The 18,957-nt window shown below is 52.2% G+C and overlaps 1 protein-coding gene across 2 annotated transcripts; it reads right to left on the bottom strand.

Moving 5' to 3' along the window:
- Window positions 1-1,702: 1,702 nt before the first annotated feature.
- On the bottom strand, window positions 1,703-18,485 carry Ankrd52 (ankyrin repeat domain 52). 2 transcript variants are annotated; one of them, XM_071609769.1, is made up of 28 exons: window positions 18,342-18,485; window positions 17,937-18,068; window positions 17,409-17,487; window positions 17,147-17,217; window positions 15,927-16,127; window positions 14,917-15,004; window positions 14,641-14,783; window positions 14,149-14,361; window positions 13,804-13,882; window positions 13,420-13,534; window positions 12,919-13,001; window positions 12,698-12,815; window positions 12,444-12,512; window positions 12,147-12,287; window positions 11,987-12,067; window positions 9,916-10,027; window positions 9,679-9,750; window positions 9,231-9,432; window positions 8,898-8,985; window positions 8,703-8,820; window positions 7,613-7,832; window positions 7,359-7,446; window positions 7,164-7,247; window positions 6,915-7,060; window positions 6,601-6,683; window positions 5,940-6,022; window positions 5,685-5,776; window positions 1,703-5,264 (listed from the first exon to the last, which is right to left on the bottom strand). In XM_071609769.1, the coding sequence occupies exons 1-28, from the start codon at window positions 18,366-18,368 to the stop codon at window positions 5,014-5,016; spliced, it is 3,279 nt and encodes a 1,092-aa protein (XP_071465870.1). In that variant the 5' UTR covers window positions 18,369-18,485; the 3' UTR covers window positions 1,703-5,013. The 2 variants fall into 2 exon arrangements, with proteins under 2 accessions (XP_071465870.1, XP_027782566.1); XM_027926765.2 differs by having other exon boundaries at window positions 17,937-18,020; window positions 18,342-18,484.
- Between the last annotated feature and the right edge of the window lie 472 nt (window positions 18,486-18,957).

The following is an 18,957-nucleotide window of genomic DNA, read 5'->3' as shown; positions in this document are numbered from 1 at the left end:
CCCAACACTAGCACCACAGGTGGATCCGGGGCAGGGAGAAGGGCAGGAATGGGAAAATTGCTTAGAGAAAGATTCAACTAGAATCCAGTGAATTGTGCTCAGTTCTCTTTACTTCCTACAACCGAGTACATGGGTCACAGGGTGGAAGGTGCAACAGGACATGGAACATGCCCTTCTGTGCCCCCCAACACACACCTGCACACAGGATGGTGGTGTCTGCAGCATCACAGGTCATGCAGGGCATGGGAAAGGGGAAGTTCACACACACATAGATGCCCACAGTGGGTACCAGACAGAGAACACCCCTGAATATACACAGCTGTACATGGGGAACCCCCAGGTTCCCACCCCAACCCTCTCCCCTGTCTTGCCGTCCCCCAGGCAGGGGAACTGTATTGCTTTGAGAGAGCCACCCTGGGGGCTGCTCTGCCAGGCACCCTCCCCTCCCACCCACCCCCATTTTGGCACATCTGCAAGACACACGGCAGCGAGAGTAGGCACCCTCCCTCCCAAGCTTCTGTGGCTCGGAATTGGAGAAGGGGATAGGAGACTTCATCCTCCATCTTTCCCCTAGCCCTTCCCAAACCCCTGCCAAACCCACTCCAGCCAGGACCCACCCCCACCCCCAAACACACACATACAAAGCTGAGCTATCCAGGAATACAAGCAGAACAAGGAGATTGTCCGGGATGGGAGTGGAGGTGGTAGGGAAAGACTGGAAGCAGAGCCCCACCCTGGTGTGGGGTAAGACTGGCACAACAGCTACTTTAGTGCAATTGGAGGGGGTGCCCAGAGTGAGGATGGAGACGGGAGGGAAGGCTCTCCCCGAATTCCCTGGGGCAGTCAGACTTCTGGACTCCCCAGGAAAAGGGCCTAGCGGGAGTAAGCGAGGGCCGAGGGCAGATCCTCTCGTCACCCGCCACCCTCTGCCCTCCCAAAAGCAGTGACAGTGTCCCCCTCACACCTATGTGGGCAACAGCAGCCTCGGAGTCAGTACCTTCAAGTAATTCAAAGAGCAGACCCTCCCTACCCCAGCTCCCTCCCATCTCTGGGATTTGGTCGCTTCTCTAGGGGTTGGGTCAGGAGGAGGGAGTCCTCAAGTCAGACCCTTCCCTCTCTACCTCCCTCTTCCCAGACCACTGGGCTTGGTCCTCAAAGATTCCTTACCTCCGCCCTTGTCCAACCTGGGTCAAGGCTGCGGAAGGCTGGAGCCACCACAATTAGAGGGGAAGGGGCTGCTTTGCTCCTTATCCCTCCTCTTAAAAGGTAGGGTTCAAACTTGGCGGGATGGGGGCCCATACTGGCTTGCCCCAGGAGTAGGGTTTCTGGGCTAGGGTCTGTAAGGCTATTTTCCTTTGCGGTGGGAAGGGGAGGCAAGGGATGAACACTGGGTGTGGGGAGAGGGTGAGAAATGGCTGAGAGGGAAGGAGGAAGGGGCCACCCCACTGGAGCATAGTCACTGGAGTCATTTCAACAAAGAAACACTCATGTGCATAAGATACAGAGTGTGCCTACTCCCAGCCCCGCCAGCCTGTCCCACCCCGCCTCTCAGGACCCCTTCTAAGACCGCGGAGAAGGTTTGGGGGTACAGTTGTAGAACCGTTCACTCTGGCCCCACCCATCCTACCACCAGCCTCTTCTCCCCTTCTAGGTCCAGGGAGTAAGAAGGTGCTCAGGTGGGCAGACAGCGGTGGAAACAGTATTGAGTTTTCCTTTGGTTACATATTGAAGGCAAAGGTGAGCTGGACTTACAGTCAAAACGGATAGGGGTGAGAAAGGAAGAGGGGCCATGGCTGGGGTTGGAGAGGGAGGCAGACCCTCCTCAGCCCCTCCACCCCAAGGAACACACGTCTACGTGGGGGGTGGCAGTCCCTCAGTCTCATCTCTCCCACCCCCACAGCACCAAACAAAAGGAGAAGCCCCCTCCCCCCAGGGCTGCTCCCCACCCCAACCTGGGCTGTACATTCAGTGGTTCTCAGCAGTCCTATGGCTCAGGGGGCCACGGGTGGGGGAGGTGGCCCATCAGTCTCAGTTGGACAGTGGCAGTGACCCAGGTCTGTTGGTCCTTCCAGGGACCTACAGTTTGTGCCATGTGTTTTTCTGAAGGATAGAACACAACCCTACCAAAGCCACCGCCCAATCAGAAACATCCCCCCAAAATTAGAAACTAAAAGCTGGCTCTTTTCACATCGCCCTCTGATTCACACATCTGTCTCCTGTGTAGCCCTCGCTCCATCTCCTTTGCTGGGACCTGGGGCTGCTCCCAGGGTCCTCACTTAAAATAGGCCTTTTCACAAAAGTGCTTATTACTTGAAGCAAGTGCTTTAGAGCTGTGGTGGGGAGAGGGGGAGGGGAGAAGGGAGGGTAAAGAGAAGGAGATACTTCCTCCCCCACCCTACCCCCTTTAGATTGGGGGGCATTCTGCCTATTTTACTTCTCCACACCCGTTTAAGTCAAAAAAATCTTAACATTAAAATAAATATGCAGTGGCCATGAGAATGGTCAAAATGCTTCAAAAAACACTAGGGACTAGGGAACTCGGGCTGGGGTGCAGGATTTCCTTTGGCATAAGGAGAGGAGGCTGCTTGCCCTCCAGGCCTCCTCACAGCCACATGAGGAGGGACAGAGGACTTCCTGCCACCCCCCCCCCAGCACTGCTGACAGTGTGCCGAGGGGCAGCAGGGAACACACAGCCACCAGAAATCTCATCTAGCAAAACAAAACAATGGGGCTCCTGACAAATACTCAGATTCTTCCTGTCATCGCCAAGCATTGATAAAGGAGAACACGACTGATACCCCAAGTCTTCCCCACAGGACCCATCTCCCTGCTCCCTGTGCCCCCCACCACCTAATTCCCAGCACCAAAATGAGAGGGAGGGGGTGGAATGGGAAGATTTTAGGAGAGAGAATTGAAGTTAGGGGGCAAGCTTTGCAGAACCAGCAGGGTTGGGGTGGGGGCAGCAGCCCTTAAGAGAGGTCACATTGATTGTCGTATAGGGGAGGACAGGGTATGAAGGGAGGTGGGCAAGAGGGGCATCACAAGGCCCTTTGGCTTTGAAAACAAAAATAAAAACTAAAAGCTGCACAATCCTTCTCACCAATAATGGTCATTTGGAAGCCTTGAAATGGTTTAGGATCTGAGGGTTGGGGGAAGCAAGACACAAAGAGACAGGGGAATAATAGGGATCATGAATAAAAGTAAGGACTTGGACAAACACCCCAGGCTTCAGGGAACCAGCATGAGGTAAGGTTAAGGGTATCTGTGGGGAGAGAGGGATCCCTGGGACAGGCCCTCTCCCCTTAGCCCACCCTTGGCAAAGGTGGCAAGACATTCAGGGGACACAACTGAAAAATGGGTAAGATTGTGAATAAAGCAAGCTTGAGTGGGGAAGGTGGATGAGGGATTCCCTAGGGGAGACCCTGTACTGTGTAAACGAAGCCTGTCCAGTTCTCGAGGGACAATACTGATGACAGCCAAACTGGGCAAGGATGCACTGTGTGAGTGGGTAGTGGGGCAGGACCTCTATTCAAGTTCTGTGTCTTGGCCCCTGGCTGAGGTATTGAGTGTGAGGAAGGGAACACTGGGCTACAGGAGTGGTTCCAACTATGAGGAGGCTTACCTAGCAGAAGGATGGACAGGGCATCTGAAGGGACCAGGGCCAGATTCAATGCTACATTTAGAGAGAAAACTGCCCCCTCCTCACTCCAGCCCAGTTTGGCTTCTGGGGTGCACCTTCTAGGAGTCTTATAAGTTCAGCCCCCAGCTCAATTCCATCTCTCCCCCTGCTGGGAAGGCAGGAGACCAAGCCTCAGTATCTACCTGTCATTCTCTCCTTACGAGCTTCCTCCTCACAGGAGGGAGGCCTGCTTCTCCAACTCATGGCCACAGTCCCTAGTCTGCCCTGCCCCTCCCACCATCTTTGGCTTCAGATCAGGAGTGACCGGGGTAGTGATTACTCTCAGACGTGACAGGAGATGGAGGCAGACAGGGGGCATAAAGGAACTCTGGGATTGCGGGCACAGGAGGAAGAACACAGTCCCTCCCTCCACACACATGCAAGCACATGCCTGAAACACGGAGGACATACTAGAGTTGTGGTTTTGAAATGGGCAGGAAATAAATTTGTTTCTTCCCCTAAAAGATAAAATGCTTACTTAAAAATTCATGACAAGCCTCAAAGTTCAAGGAGAGAAGGGCCAGGGAAGGAATGGCCACAGGCTCCGCTCTCCCAAAAGAAGTAAAAAGAAAGAAGCAAGGTTAAAGTGCGTGGTTAGGGGGCCAGGCCAGAAATGGGAAGAGAGGATGGGGGCAGGCTGTGGGGGCAGAACCAGCCCTTGATTTGCATATGAGGAGCCAGGGGAAGAGTGCAGGATTGGGGCCCAGGTACAGTAGTTGCTGCTTCAAGTGTTTTGCATTTGAACTTTAGGGGTGGTAGGGTTCAGAGTAGGGGAAAAGCTCCAGGCCCCAGTGCTAAATACCCTCCCCCCTCATCCTCTAGCTGCCCCTGAAGGGGGAGGGAGACACCCCCAGAGTGCTCACACAGTACCAGAAATTAAGGCTTCTCACTGCTGCAGGGATGGAGGGGCCGGCTGAGCAGGGAGGCAGTGATGGGTATGAAAGAAGAGGAAGGGTCTGCCTGGCAGTAGTGGCAGGGGGAAGGTGAACACAGAAAGAAGAGTCAGAGGGAAGAGTGGGGAGCTGGCAGCAGAAAGGGAGAACTGAGAGATGGAGTGAAAGAGGGGGAGCCAGGCATTTAGCAATCATTTTGGGACACTTGGCAGAAGGGATTGCCCTGGGGGTACCAAGGGTCCGGGGTGCTCCCTGTCAGTCCCAGACCCCTGCCAGGCCAGGATGGTGTGGCAAAGGGGTGAGCAGGTGCTCCCCAGTGCTTCTTTTCCCTCTGCCCCACCACCCAGTCGTGTTCTCCTTTAAAGTGCCCTAAATGTTTAGACTTTTTCTAAATAAATAGAATAAGATAAGCCACCGGCAGGGGAAGGTACACTGGAGGAGCTACTCAGAGTAGCAGCCATCTAACCCAATTGCGCCGTGCCGCTCCTGGCTGTAGGGACAGGAGGCCCCGTGGGGCAGGGCACCGCAGCCACCCACCGTCTTGGCGGCTGCGATGCCGCAGTTCTTGAGCAGGCTGAAGCTGAAAGGACTAACAGCGTCCTTGGGTGGGAAAGGCTTCATGGTGGAAAGGATCAAGGCCAGGCAGTCTGCCACATCTTTGTTGGGGGCACAGGCCAGTGCTGGGGTGTGACCTGCAGGGCCAAGAGGGAGAACTGAAGCACAGGATTCTGTATCCCTGGATCTCCATCTACCCGCCCCTGGACCCTGAGTTCTCATCTGTGGAATGGAGCCAAGGCAGGCAAGCACCTAGAATGGTCAGCAATCAAGGGAGGTGAGGGCCATGGAGGCTGACAGGCAGATTCTGAGTATGGGGTAAATGGTAGAGCATGGGGTCAGAAGCCCAGGGTATGTGGGAGATCTTTCCAACTGCTGGCTCCACCTGGTTCCATCAGACTCCACTCTTGAGACTCAGAGTACTGGTGTTGGGTCCCTGCTCTCAAGAGTTCCCTTGGGAAGAAAATCTCATTTATAGCAAAGTTAAGAAGTCACCTCCTGAAGAATGTCCCTGATCCCAAACCCAGGAAAGGCAGGGGACTCCAAACCCCACCCACCTTCTTCATCCACAGCCAGCACTGTGGCCCCACGACTCAGCAGGGCCTGCACCACAGAAGCTAGACCGTTCCGGGCAGCAATGTGGAGTGGCCTTGGAATAAAGGAAAGAAAAAGGAAGCACATGAAATCCGCAGGAGTCCGAGCTGCCCTGCCAGTTGCAGGCGGGCAACATGGACACCATAGAAATATTGGGAGCTCCCTATAACCTGGGGCTTCCATCTTCACCCATCTGCCTCCCCCAGCCAGGCACTTACATCTGCAGCGCACTGTTGGTAGCATTGATAAGGCCAAGGTCTTGGGTTTCTGCCAGGATCATGAGGGCACATTTCTCATGCCCCTGAGGGAAAGGAACAGAGAGTGGAGACTTGTGAGGTGGAAGCATGACAGGCAATAGGGTAAAAGGTGGAGAGGGTGGCAGGCAGACAAGCAGCTGTCAAGTCATATAGGTTGGACAATCCTGACTTCTACTGTAGACCTCTCTGCAATCAAGACCTGCCCCTCCTTGCCCAGCATGGTCGTGCATGTCTGTAATCCCAGAGATTCGGGAGGCTGAGACAGGAGGATCAAAAGTTCAAGGCTCAGCAACTTAGTGACATCATTTCTTTTTTTTTTTTTTTAACATTTTTTATAGTAGATGGACACAATACCTTTATTTTATTTTTATGTGGTGCTGAGGATCGAACCCAGTGCCTCACACATGCTAGGCAAGCATTCTACTAGCTGAGCTACAGTCCCAGCCCAGTGACATCCTATCTTAAAATAAAAATTAAAAAGGGTTGGGGATGTAGCTCAGTGGTAAAGCATCCCTGAGTTCAATTCCCAGTACCAAAAAACCCCCCCAAAAAACAAAAAAGACCTGTCCCCTGCATCAAGCTCTGATCCTTATGCAACCCCAGACCCAACTCTAGGCAATACCTTGCTACAAGCCAGGTGGAGGGCAGTGTTCTTGTTCTCATCTAGGACAGTCAGGTCTGCCTTCCCACGATATAGCAGAAATTCTACAACAGAAATGGGACAGAGGGATTGATGCCTCCCTCCAGGGCACCCATCACCCCAACTTTCCACCCTCCTAGCTACATATACTTTGCTTCCCACCCACAGTGGGTGAGACATCCAAAGGCATACTCCTGCATTCTGAACCCAGTCCAAATCAGTCCTCACGGGCAGGGCTGCCCCATCCTACAAACACCCCCAGGAGTGCCTCTCTTCCATAGCTGGCCCCTACACACCCACAGCAGCGGTCTGCCCGTTCTCAGCCGCCGTCATGAGCGCAGTGCGGCCAGTGTGGTCAGTGGCGTTCACCTCGGCTTGATGCTGTAGCAGCATCCGGAGACCAGAGACATTGTCCGCGAAGGCAGCGGCGTGAAGGGGGGTCCTGGGGGGCCAGGGTAGAATGAAATAAGGAAGGCTTTTCTGCCTGGGTAGAACACGGAAGCCAGATGCAGCTCAGGCTTCTCCCCAAGCCTTCCATCACTCACCGTCCTTTGGCGTCTCGGCTGTTCACAATCTTGGCACCCAGAGCTCCCAGCAGCATCTCTGTGGTGCTGTCCTGGTTATTAATTCTGGGAGAGAGGGAGGAGGAATCATCAGGAAGGACAAGTCCAATGAACTTCCTGCCCTAAGCCCAGGTCAGAGCACCCTGAGAGAAGACTGACACAGAGGAAGGGACTTACACTGCACAGTGCAAAGGAGTGAAGGGGTTTCCCTCTAGGTATGAGAACGGGCTGTGTTCAAGTAACAACTCCAGACAATCTTCATGTCCTGGGTAGGAATAGGAAAGTGTGGTAATGGGGAGAAATGGCAAGGTCTCTCCACTTGTCTTGTCCTCTCTGTTTCTGACCCACTAATCCAGGTCCCCTCCCACAAACCACCTTTCTTCTTTATATCCAACATACACTCCTATACCTGCCAAAGGCCCCACCCATACCAGTGTAGGAGGCCCAGTGCATGGGCGAGTATCCGCTGTAATCCACCCCAGCATCTAAGGGGTCTGTGGAAAGGGCAGCCTGTAGCAGGGTACGCAGTACTGCAGTGTGGCCACAGGCTGAGGCCAGGTGAATGGGCGTGCGTCCCTTAAAGTCTCGGCACAGCACAAATGCATCATGGTCCAGCAGGGCGGCCAGGCAGTCCTCACAGCCAGTCACTGCCTACGGGGAACATGGGTGAGAATTAGTGCAAGGAACCACTCCCTTTCTACTGCTCAGTCAATGGGGGCTGGCCCAGGAATAAGAACCACTTCCAGGGCTCTGCTGTTTCTACAACAAGGATTCTAAATTTAGGGATCAACCTATCCCTTCCTGACTCTCTGCCAACAGGCAAAATGGTCAAAATTAATCCTGAAGCTCTGGAATGAAAGACCAAATGGAGAGTAAGGAGAATGAGGGATTGAAGAATCTTGTGGGGAAAACCAGGCACGCCTGTAGTCCCAGCTACTTGGGAAGCTAAGGCAAGGCTCACTTGAGCCCAGAAGTTTGAGGGAGGCCTAGACAACAGAGGGAGACACCATTTCAAGAAAAAAGAATCTTGGGGAAGAGGAGGCAGTTTTAGAACAAGTGATTGTGGAGAAGATCTGGGTGATGGCATCACTACCCAATGGGACAAGGCCAGCAATGGGCATGTCTGGGTAGTGAGCATGTGACTGCATGTGATGACAAGGCAAGGTCACCAGGTAAATCAACTGGGGATGTCAGGTACTCATCCCCGAGCAAACCTAGCAGGCCCAGTGATATCCCAGGCACAAAATACTGGCCTGCCTCCTAGACTGTCTTGCAGCAATTCCTATTTTCCCTGCATTGAGGCCTGTTTTTTTTTTTTTTTTTTTTTTTTTTTTTAAAAGAGAGAGAGGAGAGAGAGAGAGAGAATTTTAATATTTATTTTTTAGTTATCGGCGGATACAACATCTTTGTTTTGTATGTGGTGCTGAGGATCGAACCCGGGCCGCACGCATGCCAGGCAAGCACGCTACCGCTTGAGCCACATCCCCAGCCCCGAGGCCTGTTTTTAATAAGCTCACTCACCCCACGGTGTAGGGCTGTGCGGCCCCGGAGGTCAGCAGCATCAGCTGTGGATCCTTTCTCTAGCAGCAGATGTACACAGTCCACGTGGCCATTCATGATAGCCAGCATTAGTGGGGTTCTACAGAGGGAACAGGAGAAAGGGTGAGGGTCCAGCAAGGATGGGAAAACCTGCACCCTTCCCTTGCCCACACTCACTGTCCATAGGCATCCATGACATCTGTGATGTCAGCACGTTCCCCACTGTCGATCAGCAAGTGCAGGGAATCAGTGTGGCCAGAGGCAGCTAAGAGAAAAGGCAGCCTGTGTCAGGACAGCATCAGGAAAGAGGGAGGCTAGGTTAGCCTAATGGACTCAAGGGTTGAGGTTATGGGAAAGCCTGTAACAGGGAGAAATTTCCAGTGTAGGAAGCTACCAATCAGGATTTTTAAGTTTTCATCTTCCTTGCCCTATCCCACTGTCAGTCCTAACTCTGTTCAGGAGGGATTTGGCATGGCAAGGGGAGAGAAGCAGCCCAAAGTTGGTACTAACCAGCAGCGTGTAGGGGCGTCCACTTGCGCTTGCGCTCCTTGATGAGGGCAGAGGCGCCATGGGCTGTAAGCACCTCCACACACTCAGTAGAGCCTCGCTCAGTAGCCAGGAAGAGCGCGGTCCGGCCCTTGTGGTCCCTTACATCCAGATTCACCAGCGTCTCAGCGAGTGTCTTCAGGGCTTCACAGTGACCGTTGTAGGCCTAGAGTGGCGCATAGTAACCAATGGATATAGCTGTTGGGGCCCCTGGGACAGAGGCTCCAGGCATTAGTCCTCCACAAGCTCCTTGGGCCCCTCAGGTATCTTCGCTGCACTGTGCCCATCCTCGGCTTGCCAAATCCCCACAAGAAGGCAGAAGCAAGGATGGAGTCACAAGTGCTAGGACCCTTGTTTGAGCCTGGGGGCAGGAAAGGACAAGGAAGACAAGAGGAAAAGACATGGGACTCACAGCTAAGTGCAAAGGGCTGACTGGAATGGTGCTCTCCACATCCTCCAGGCAGTTAAAGGACATTTCTAAGAGCTGGAATGGACAGGAAAGCAGGTGCTGAGATTCTGGAACTCCCAAGATATTGCCACCTGCCCACACTCATAGGGGTGACCTGTAGACCACATCTGATTCAACCGCCCCTTGGTTTCAGAACCACAAACCCAAAGACAGACTGTGTGCCCTGGTCTCCACACATACCAGTTCGAGGTTCTGTCTGTTGCCATAGGCGGCTGCATAGTGCACAGCTGTGTAGCCCTGCCTGTCCCGCAGGGAGGGGTCTGCACCATTATCCAGTAAGAACTCCAGACAGCTGTAGAGCCAGGAGTAGATTGTGAGGCAGGGTCAGACCTAGCCTGGGGCACAGTTCTGGTGGGGGCAGAGGAGAGGGGCAAGGGAGACGCATAGGACACCCTCTGCTCTACATGAGCTCTCTAATCCTGTTCAATCTTCAACCTCAGCTCCATAACCACTTTCTTAACAAAGTCAGCCCCAGGACACTGACTTCAATGCCCTCCTTCATCTTCTGGACAGTCTACTGGAGAACCTCGGCACACTATTCAGCTACTAGCCTTCTGCTGGCCAACAGGCTTGCCTTGCCTCCAGGCTTGTTAGCCCCCCACCCCTTTTTTTGGTACTGGGTGATTAAACTCAGTGTCACTCGACCACTGAGGCACATTCCCCAGCCCTGTTTTGTACTTTATTTAGAAACAGGGTCACACTGAGTTGCTTAGTGCCTCACTTTTGGTGAGGCTGGCTTTGAACTCTTTTTTTTTTTTTTTTTTTAAAAGAGAGAGAGAGAGGGAGAGAGAGAGAATTTTTAATATTTTATTTTTTTAGTTATTGGCGGACACAACATCTTTGTATGTGGTGCATGCCAGGCGAGCGCGCTACTGCTTCAGCCACATCCCCAGCCCTGGCTTTGAACTCTCGATCCTCCTGTCTCCGTCTCCTAGGATACTGGGATAACAGGCATTCGCCACCTCACCCGGTTTGTTAAAACACTTTGTAAGAAGGCCTGCTCCTCCTAGCCTATCTGAAGAAATCCAAAGCAACCAAACTCAGCTTCTCTCCTCTGTAAAGCCTTCCCAACCTCCCTATTACTTGCCTCCTCCTCTGAATTCCCTTGGCACCCTTCTTATACCTTACTTGCAAGAGTAATAATAAGCTATTTAGCACAATGTGTCAAGTACTATGCTAAGCATGTGTGTTTAAATCTCATAATGATCCTCAAAGTTAGATACTATTTTTATCACTACTATGATTAAGGAAACTGAGGCACAGTGAAGTTAAGAAATTTGTCAAAGTTCACTATGAGATAAGCCTCCTAGATTTTAGCGCTCCCCCCACTTTTTTGGTACTAGGAATTGAACTCGGGGCACTCAACACTAAGCCACATCCCTAGTCCTATTTTGTATTTATTTAGAGACATCCTGAGCCACTGGGATTACAGGTATATACCACTATACCTGGCAAATAATTTTTTTGTTTGTTTAGTATTTTTTTAGCTGTAGATGGACACAATACCTTTATTTTATTTATTTGCTTTTATATGGTGCTAAGTATGGAACCCAGTGCCTCATACATGCTAGGCAAGTGCTCTATCACTGAGCTACAACCCCAGCCCCAGTAATTCATCTTTGATCCTTATACCAACTAGAGGTGTAGCTCTGTGACAGAACGCTTGCCTAGCATGAGCAGGGCCCTGGGTTTGATCCCAACACTGCCCCCCCCCCCAAAAAAAATCATCACTTATCCTTAGTACCCAGTAACCTAGTAAGTAAATATTCTAATATTCAATTAAGGCTTGTTAAATAAGCAAATGACTTTCTGTATTTAGCTTTCCCATTCTTCTCAAGAAGTCCTTCCATTCCTTGAGAAGAGTTACCTCTCATATATTTGTGTGTGTGTGTGTGTGGATGTGTATGTCTCCCAAGGGTTGAACTCAGGGGCACTCAACCACATTCCCAGCCCTGTTTTGTATTTTATTTAGAGACAGGGTCTCACTGAGTTGCTTAGTGCCTTGTTTTTGCTGAGTCTGGCTTTGAACTTGCAATCCTCCTGTCTCAGCCTCCTGAGCCGCTGGGATTATAAGCAATGTGCCACCTCTCATATTTTGACTTCACCTAAACCCAGAGTGCTCCACACATGCTGCTGACTGACCAATGGGATAACAGGGGCTGCAGCAGCATGTTGGTAGAGATGCAGAGTGAGGGGGAGAATAACGGGGCAGGGCTGGCACTAAGTACATCCCAGGGTCTCTGTTACTCACAAGAAGGCCTCCTTCCTGCGGGACTCCTTCAGTGGCTCGTCCTCTTCAGCATCATGGCTGGAAGCAGTGTGGGGTTCCGCTCTAGGGAAAACAGAGTAAGAAGCTGGGGGTAGCACAGGGAGGTACATGGGATTGGAAAGGGCCAAACTAGGAGCCTCACCTCCGGTAAGTGTCAGAGGCAGCAGCGTAGTGGAGGGGAGAGCAGCCTTTACAATCAGCCTCGTTGACGCCTGCCCCAGCAGTCACCAGTGTCACTGCACATTGGTAGCTACCATTGGCGGCTGCATAGTGCAGTGGGGTCCTGGAGAAAGGATGAAGGAATGAGGGAGGGATCCAAATGCAACCAGATGTGCAGCCAAAAGTTACTTTGCATTTACAACACCATCCCACAGTCCCCCCACAACCCTCACATCACTCTCAGATACTCCCTGCATCTGTATGATGTATATTAGCTTACCTTCCAAATTTATCTCTCCTCCTCAGGTCAGCTCCACTGCTCAACAACAAATTAAGACATTCAACATTCCTAAAAGGAAGACAACAGAAAAAAAGATCTGCAACAGGCCCAGGGAGGGGCTCAGAAGGGGGAAGTGATCAGCTTTTGCTGTAGAAACTGCCCTCACTGTGAGAGGGGAATAGAGCTGGGAAGCAGTGGGAGGCCCAGACCCTTGCTCACTCTCTTCTGAAGGCTGGGAAAGAAACAGAACGCACCCTCCAGAAGCAGCAGCATGAAGACAGGTGCGGCCAAGGTTGTCAGGTGTATTGATGTCAAACCCAGCTGAAAGCACATGCTCGTTGCTGAGTGAAGACACAATGCTATACAGCTGACCTGGAGGAGCAGAACAGCCACACACTGAATCAAAGAACACGGAACAGAGGAGAGGCCTCTTCTTCTCCAGCAGCCTGCCCAGTCCCAACCTGTCTGCACATACCTGAAGAAAGAAGCTTCCGGCAACAGTCAGAGAATCCAAAAAGAACAGCTAAGTGCAGGGGGAACATGTCGTGGATGCCGCGCCTAGGAAGAAATTGAGGGACTCAGTCCCTGGGTCAAGGTGGTACCAGTTACAGATCTCTTTTCTTATTTTCCACAGTACTAGGGATTGAACATCAGCCTTGCACATGCTACACTCTGCCACTGAACTCCATCCCCAGCCCTTTTTATTTTCTCGACACGTGGTCTGTCTAACTTGCTCAGGCTGGCCTGTACTGTGTGATCCTGTTTCAGCCTTCTGACTATCTAGAATTACAGGCACGTGCCACCATATCCAGTTTACAAATCTTTTTTGTGGCCTACCACCACCATGATCCTAGGAATCAGGGTAGGAGGTTCCCCAGGTTTCCCTCTGGCAAGCATCTGTGTGCCTCCATATCTGATGTGAGCAGTATGTTTAGATTTAAAGTGGCCCAAAGGTGGGGTCAGGGCCCTGACTCACCGGGCAGTATCCGCGCCATTGGTCATGAGGGTGCTAATGAGCAGCTCGTGTCCATAGCGAGCAGCCACATGCAGTGGCGTGTTCCCAAATTTGTCAGCACAATCAATCTCACTACCTGAAATGGGGATACACACATACAAACTCAGGCAGACTTCAGTCTTAAGACCACTCTTACCAGTACCATAGAAGTGCTTATTATTTGTTGGTCCAGGCTAATGTTCTACATGTTGTTTTGTTGTCAGTCTTAGGAGACTAGGCAGGAATAAATTTCAAGTGCCTATCCTAACTGGAAGATGGAATAGGAGGAAAAAAGAAGGTAGGGGGTTTCTAGAGATGAGTTCCTTAGAAAAGGAAAAGAAAGCACAAAGATATCTGGGTCCATACCATTTTGAATAAGGATCTGGGATCTCGTGAAACGGCCATGGATGGCAGCCATATGCAGAGGACTTTTCCCTTCTTTGCTCTGTGGAAACATAGCAAGTTTTTTGTTGTTGTTGTTGTTGTTTTTTCAATGCAAAGCACAGAGTATGTCCTGTTTACCCTTCCAAAGGATTCTTCTCTAAGAATGGAGGGGTCATATGGCATTTCCTCAGTCCACATTCTCTTGAGTGGGCTGTTCACCCCAAAAGGCAAGTGGTCAAGTCCCCAGAAGAGCAATCCAAATATGGTCAGGACCCCCGAGAACCAGCTTCCTCTCCCCACTGGTCTAAGCCTCATCCCTTTAAGCACCTGGTAGTTGACATCTGCCCCATTGTTGACCAACAGCTCCAAGCAGAGAGCGCCATTAGTGGAAACTGCAGCCACATGCAGTGGTGTGAAGCCCTTGTCATTCGGCTGGTTGACATTGGCTCCTGCATTCACCAGCTCAATAGCCACAGCATCCTGGCCCAGGTAGCAGGCAATATGCAAAGCTGTGTTTCCAAAAGCGTTGGGCTCATCGATCTGGATTTCCAGAAGTGAGGGTAAGACATGTATCCATTTAAACAAAGTAGAGTGGCACATATAGCCTAGAGTTCCAGAGATCCAACTGCCTCAGTAACCTCAAGTTTCTGACCCACAAGAATGAAGGCACAATTACATAATTTTATTCAGACCCTCTCACTACTCCTCCCAACCTCCTAAAACCACGTGAACTATCCCAACATCTTCCTATCTTCAGAACAGACTCTGACTTTCAACTCCCTGCCCTTAGTTCCCAGCCCCAGAACTCAGCACCCTGACCTCAGCCCCCATCCGGAGCAGGTACTTCACCACTTCAATCTGGCCACTGGCTGCAGCTGTGTGGAGCAGCCCATAGCCCTTGCGGTCCTTACAGCCGAGGTCTGCTCCACGTGCCACCAGCAGCTTCAGGACCTCCAAATGCCCTAGGAAGAGAGGATATTCTCAAGGAAGTGGAGGGCAGATCCTCAGCTTCCCTTTCCAGACTATAAGCCCCATATTCTTTCCCTAAGAATTCTAAAGGTCAAATTCCTGCTTTTCCTATGTATTCTTTCTCACCCAGAAAAGCTGCCCAGTGCAGAGGCTGCCGTTCCTTTTTGTCACAGACATTCAGGCTGGCTCCCTTGTTGAGGAGCAGGTTCACCGTCTGTATCAGGATATAAAAGACACAGAGCCAAGTTTATGCCCACAACCTACCTAAGGGCAAAAGTCTCTCATCTCAAGAATAGGTGGGGATAGCCTAGAACAATCTAGAGGACTAGAGGGAACAATGGGAGCAGGAAGTAAGAAGGAGACATCACATAGGGTTAGAAGTTTGAGGGAAACTCAACTTTGAATTTTAGGGAATCTCTTCAGGTATTCTGGTGGTTATCAAATTCTTACAAGTCTTTGAAAATGTGTCAAAACATGTTTTCTCTAACCAGAAAAAGTCATACATAAAAGTATTTTCCATGCAACTTTAGATGGTTTAACAACCTCCAGAAGTCCAAGTCAAGAGTTTCAATTTAGGGAATTCGGGTGTTGTGGCGCATGCCTATAATCCCAGTGACTCGGGACACTGAGTCAGGAAGATTGCGAGTTCAAAGCCAACCTCAGCAATGGTGAGGAACTAAACAACTCAGTGAGACCTTGTCTCTAAATAAAATACAAAATTGGGCTGGGGATATGGCTCAGTGGTTGAGTACCTCTGAGTTCAATCCCCAGTACCAAAAAAACAGTTTCAATCTAGGGCTGGGGATATAGCTCAGTTGATAGAGTATTTGCCTTGCATGCACAAGGCCCTTGGTTCAATCCCCAGAATCACCAAAAAAAAAAGTTTCAGTCTAGGAGCAGAGTGTGTAGCTCAGTGGTAGAGCACTTGCCAAGCATACGTGAGGCCCTGGGTTTAACCCTCAAAACAAAGACAAAAAAAAAAAGGATTTCAATCTAGTACAACCTTTCAGTTGGCAGCTTGAGCCCAAGTGTTTATATAACTATCTGGGCTGCTTCTCTCCCAGGCCTAATGGCCCAGAAGCAGGGAGAGGTAAGTAGGAAGGGAAGCCTGGGCATGGAGTAGTCCTAGTTCTCACCTCAAGATGCCCACTATGCACTGCATGGTGCAGAGCACTGCGCCCACTCCTGTCAGCCACATTGAGACTGCTCAACAGGGGTGCCAGAGCCTCAGCACACTTGGTGGCACGGTTGGCAGCAGCCACATGCAATGGTGTCTGCCACAGCTTGTCCCGGGCATTCACATCTGCTGAATGTGCCAGCAGTAGCCCCAGCACCTTCTGTGAAGGGGCAGGGTATAAGAGACAAGATAGAAGGGAAACAGGAGATAAAACAAGAGTAAGCAAAAGGAGGACTAGGTCAGCATGGCATATATGTCCCATATCCCCAACACAGTCCCTTCTCATTTTCCCAACATTCCTAGCCTCTCTACACCTACTTCCCATCTCCTGGATCTCCTTAGAGATTAAAAATTGTCCTTACCTTCCTGAGGAAAACAGGGACACCTTCCTCTTCATCAAGTCTCTCCAGCTAAGTCCCTGAAAACCTTCATTCACACATACACCCACCCCACACAAAAACACACATGTAGCTCCACACCCAAATCCCCTCACTACTCCAGGAAAAATAAATGCTCCTTTTACATCAATGGCCCAAACACACTCCTTAGCCTTATCATAGGCACCAAAATAATTTCCACACCTCAGTAAGCAAACAAATACTAGTTTCTCTCCAAAATCCACACTAAAATGTCCCTCCTAATCACTACCCACTTCATTCCCATTGACTTTAGCCTCTCCCCATGGTGGCTGGAGGCAAGGAAGTGATGGAGAATTCAAGTGGAGATCTCCTTTTCCCTGTCTTCAGTATTGATGGCACTATGGTACAGGACCCACTGATAAAGTATGTTTAGCAGCTCTGCAGGCAACTTTCATGCTGCTTGAGGGGCAACAGAGCACTATCCCCATCCCCCACCACAAGGAAAGAAATCTCGTGCCTAGAAGGGGATCAGACTCAAGGTGGCCCCCCAGGGAGAGATGAGTCATTCAGGACTGGCAGCAGGGCCCCCGCAGTCTGCCAGCCCAGTGTTAAGCTCTTTCTGACGTCACATCAGCTGGCAGCACTCAGCCCCCCTTACAGCCAGTTCTAGGGGTAGAAGGGAGGAGCCAAGTTCTGGTCTCCTCCCTACCTGGGGTAGAAAAGCATGTAGGGCAAAAGAACTGAGGCTCTTGACCCTTAAGCTCCACCTTTAGTCCACTCCTTCTTTTTGGAAGGGTAAAATAAAGTGGGAAGCTCATACCTCATTTCGGGAGGCAGCAGCACGATGAAGAGGGGTCAGCCACAGTGTGTCCTTAGCATTGACATTAGCACCTATAGGGATACAGTTTCCCATTTTGATAGGAGGTAAGGAGGAAGGAAACCAGGGATCTGGCTAGTGAATCTGGATGGAACTGGACCCTCATCTGGACCAAGCACCAGAGATCAATCCTTGAATATGAAAAAAGACTCCTCCCCTCTGCTCCCCTCCCTAGATGCCACACCTTCCAGCTCCACACTTTCACCTGACATCAGTAGCAACTGGAGGATGGGGACATCGCCTACGTAGGCAGCAGCATGCAATGGGGTTCGCCTCTCTTGGTCCTGGAAAAGCAGAAAAAGAGGAGCCGCTGTGGCGAGGAACTATCGAGGCCTCAGTTCGAGTCTCAGAGATTTAGGCCCTTCCCCACAGTCTCTTCCCAAAGGTTCTGCTGCGTCCTATATCGCAGTACTGACTCAAAGGCATGAACCTTAGGAGGGTGGAGTCAGGGCCACGGGCCCGAGAAACCTTCTCCTTTTTTTTCCAGGAGGGGTGGGGGCGCTGCAGACCCCGATGGTTCGGAAAAGAACACCGTTTCAGGCATCCCCATCCCTGCTGATCAATGCTCCAATCTTGACCTGTTCTCTAACCCCAAATGCAGAGCAGGATCCCAGGGTAGGAATTGCTGTAGCCTCATCAGAGCAGAGAAGATACGGAGCCGCCCCACTGGGGAGGGGTCCAGAACACCGAAGGCCGGATTCCGGGCTTGCCATCCTCCCTGCTCCCAACTCACCAGCACATTGATGTTCTCCTTCTGCGAGAGGAGGGAACGCACTTCCTCCACATCTCGGCTAAAGATGGCCTGGACCAGGGGCGGCTGCAGGGAGAACCGGCATTCAGGCAGCGGGCCGGAGCCGGAACGGAACTGGGGGGGTGGGGGAGCACCCATGTTGGAGGGGGGCGTCGCTGGAGGGGCTCTGCTCTGGGGGTCCTGGCTGCAGCGGATTTCCCGCGGTGCCTCCGCAGGTCGCCAGGCCCCCAAGGACACCAGCTCGGTTGAGGGGAGCGCAGCGTGGGGCGGGGTGGGAGCCGCGGGAGCCCGGGTCTCGGGCCCAGCCTAGGCCGCACATCCCCGGGCTCGCGTGGTGGCGGCGCCGGACCCTGGAAGGAGGAAGCAGGGAAGGGCTGGAGGGCTGACCTGGTCCGTGATGCTGAGGATCCCCATGGCCCGGCCCGGGCTCCGTCCGCATCGAGATCCCGGCGGCGGCGGCGGTGGCTCCACCGGGTACACGGGGCGGCCCAGGCGGCGGCTGCGGCGGCGGCTGCGGGGAGAGCGCGGCCCCGCCTACCGGGGGGCGGGCGAGCGGGAGCCCGCAGCGCTCCCTGGCGGCGGTCCTGGGCCCGGCCGCAGGGCGCCTCGCCGCGCAGGCTGTCCCCGGCCGCAGCGCCCCCGGCCCCGCGCGAGTGGCCCAAAGGCCCTGGCACCGCAACCCCGCGCGCAGGCCTCTCGGCTCCCCCAGCCGGCTGCGCTGTGCTGTCCTCTCCAGCCTGGCGGCTCGAGGGGTCCCCTACACCACCGTAGCGGAAACGCGGCTTCGGTCCCGAAGTGCCGCCCAACCTGAGGACCAAACGGCTGGCCAGATCTCTCCCAGCCACAGTGCCCCTGGCCGAGCTAACTCCTCCCGACAGCGACTCCACCCACCAAAATAGCCAACAGACTAGGGAAAACTGTGGTGTGGACATCTATTCATACATGGCAGTAGCCCCAGAGGAAAGGAAAGCACATCTCCACTGGGTGAGATGGGAGTTGTGTA

The sequence above is a fragment of the Marmota flaviventris genome, chromosome 3 (genome assembly GCF_047511675.1).
Source record: "Marmota flaviventris isolate mMarFla1 chromosome 3, mMarFla1.hap1, whole genome shotgun sequence".
NCBI classification, from domain to species: Eukaryota; Metazoa; Chordata; class Mammalia; order Rodentia; family Sciuridae; genus Marmota; species Marmota flaviventris.
Note: the sequence above shows the minus strand (reverse complement) of the source record. Positions and strands in the feature narration are given on the sequence as shown.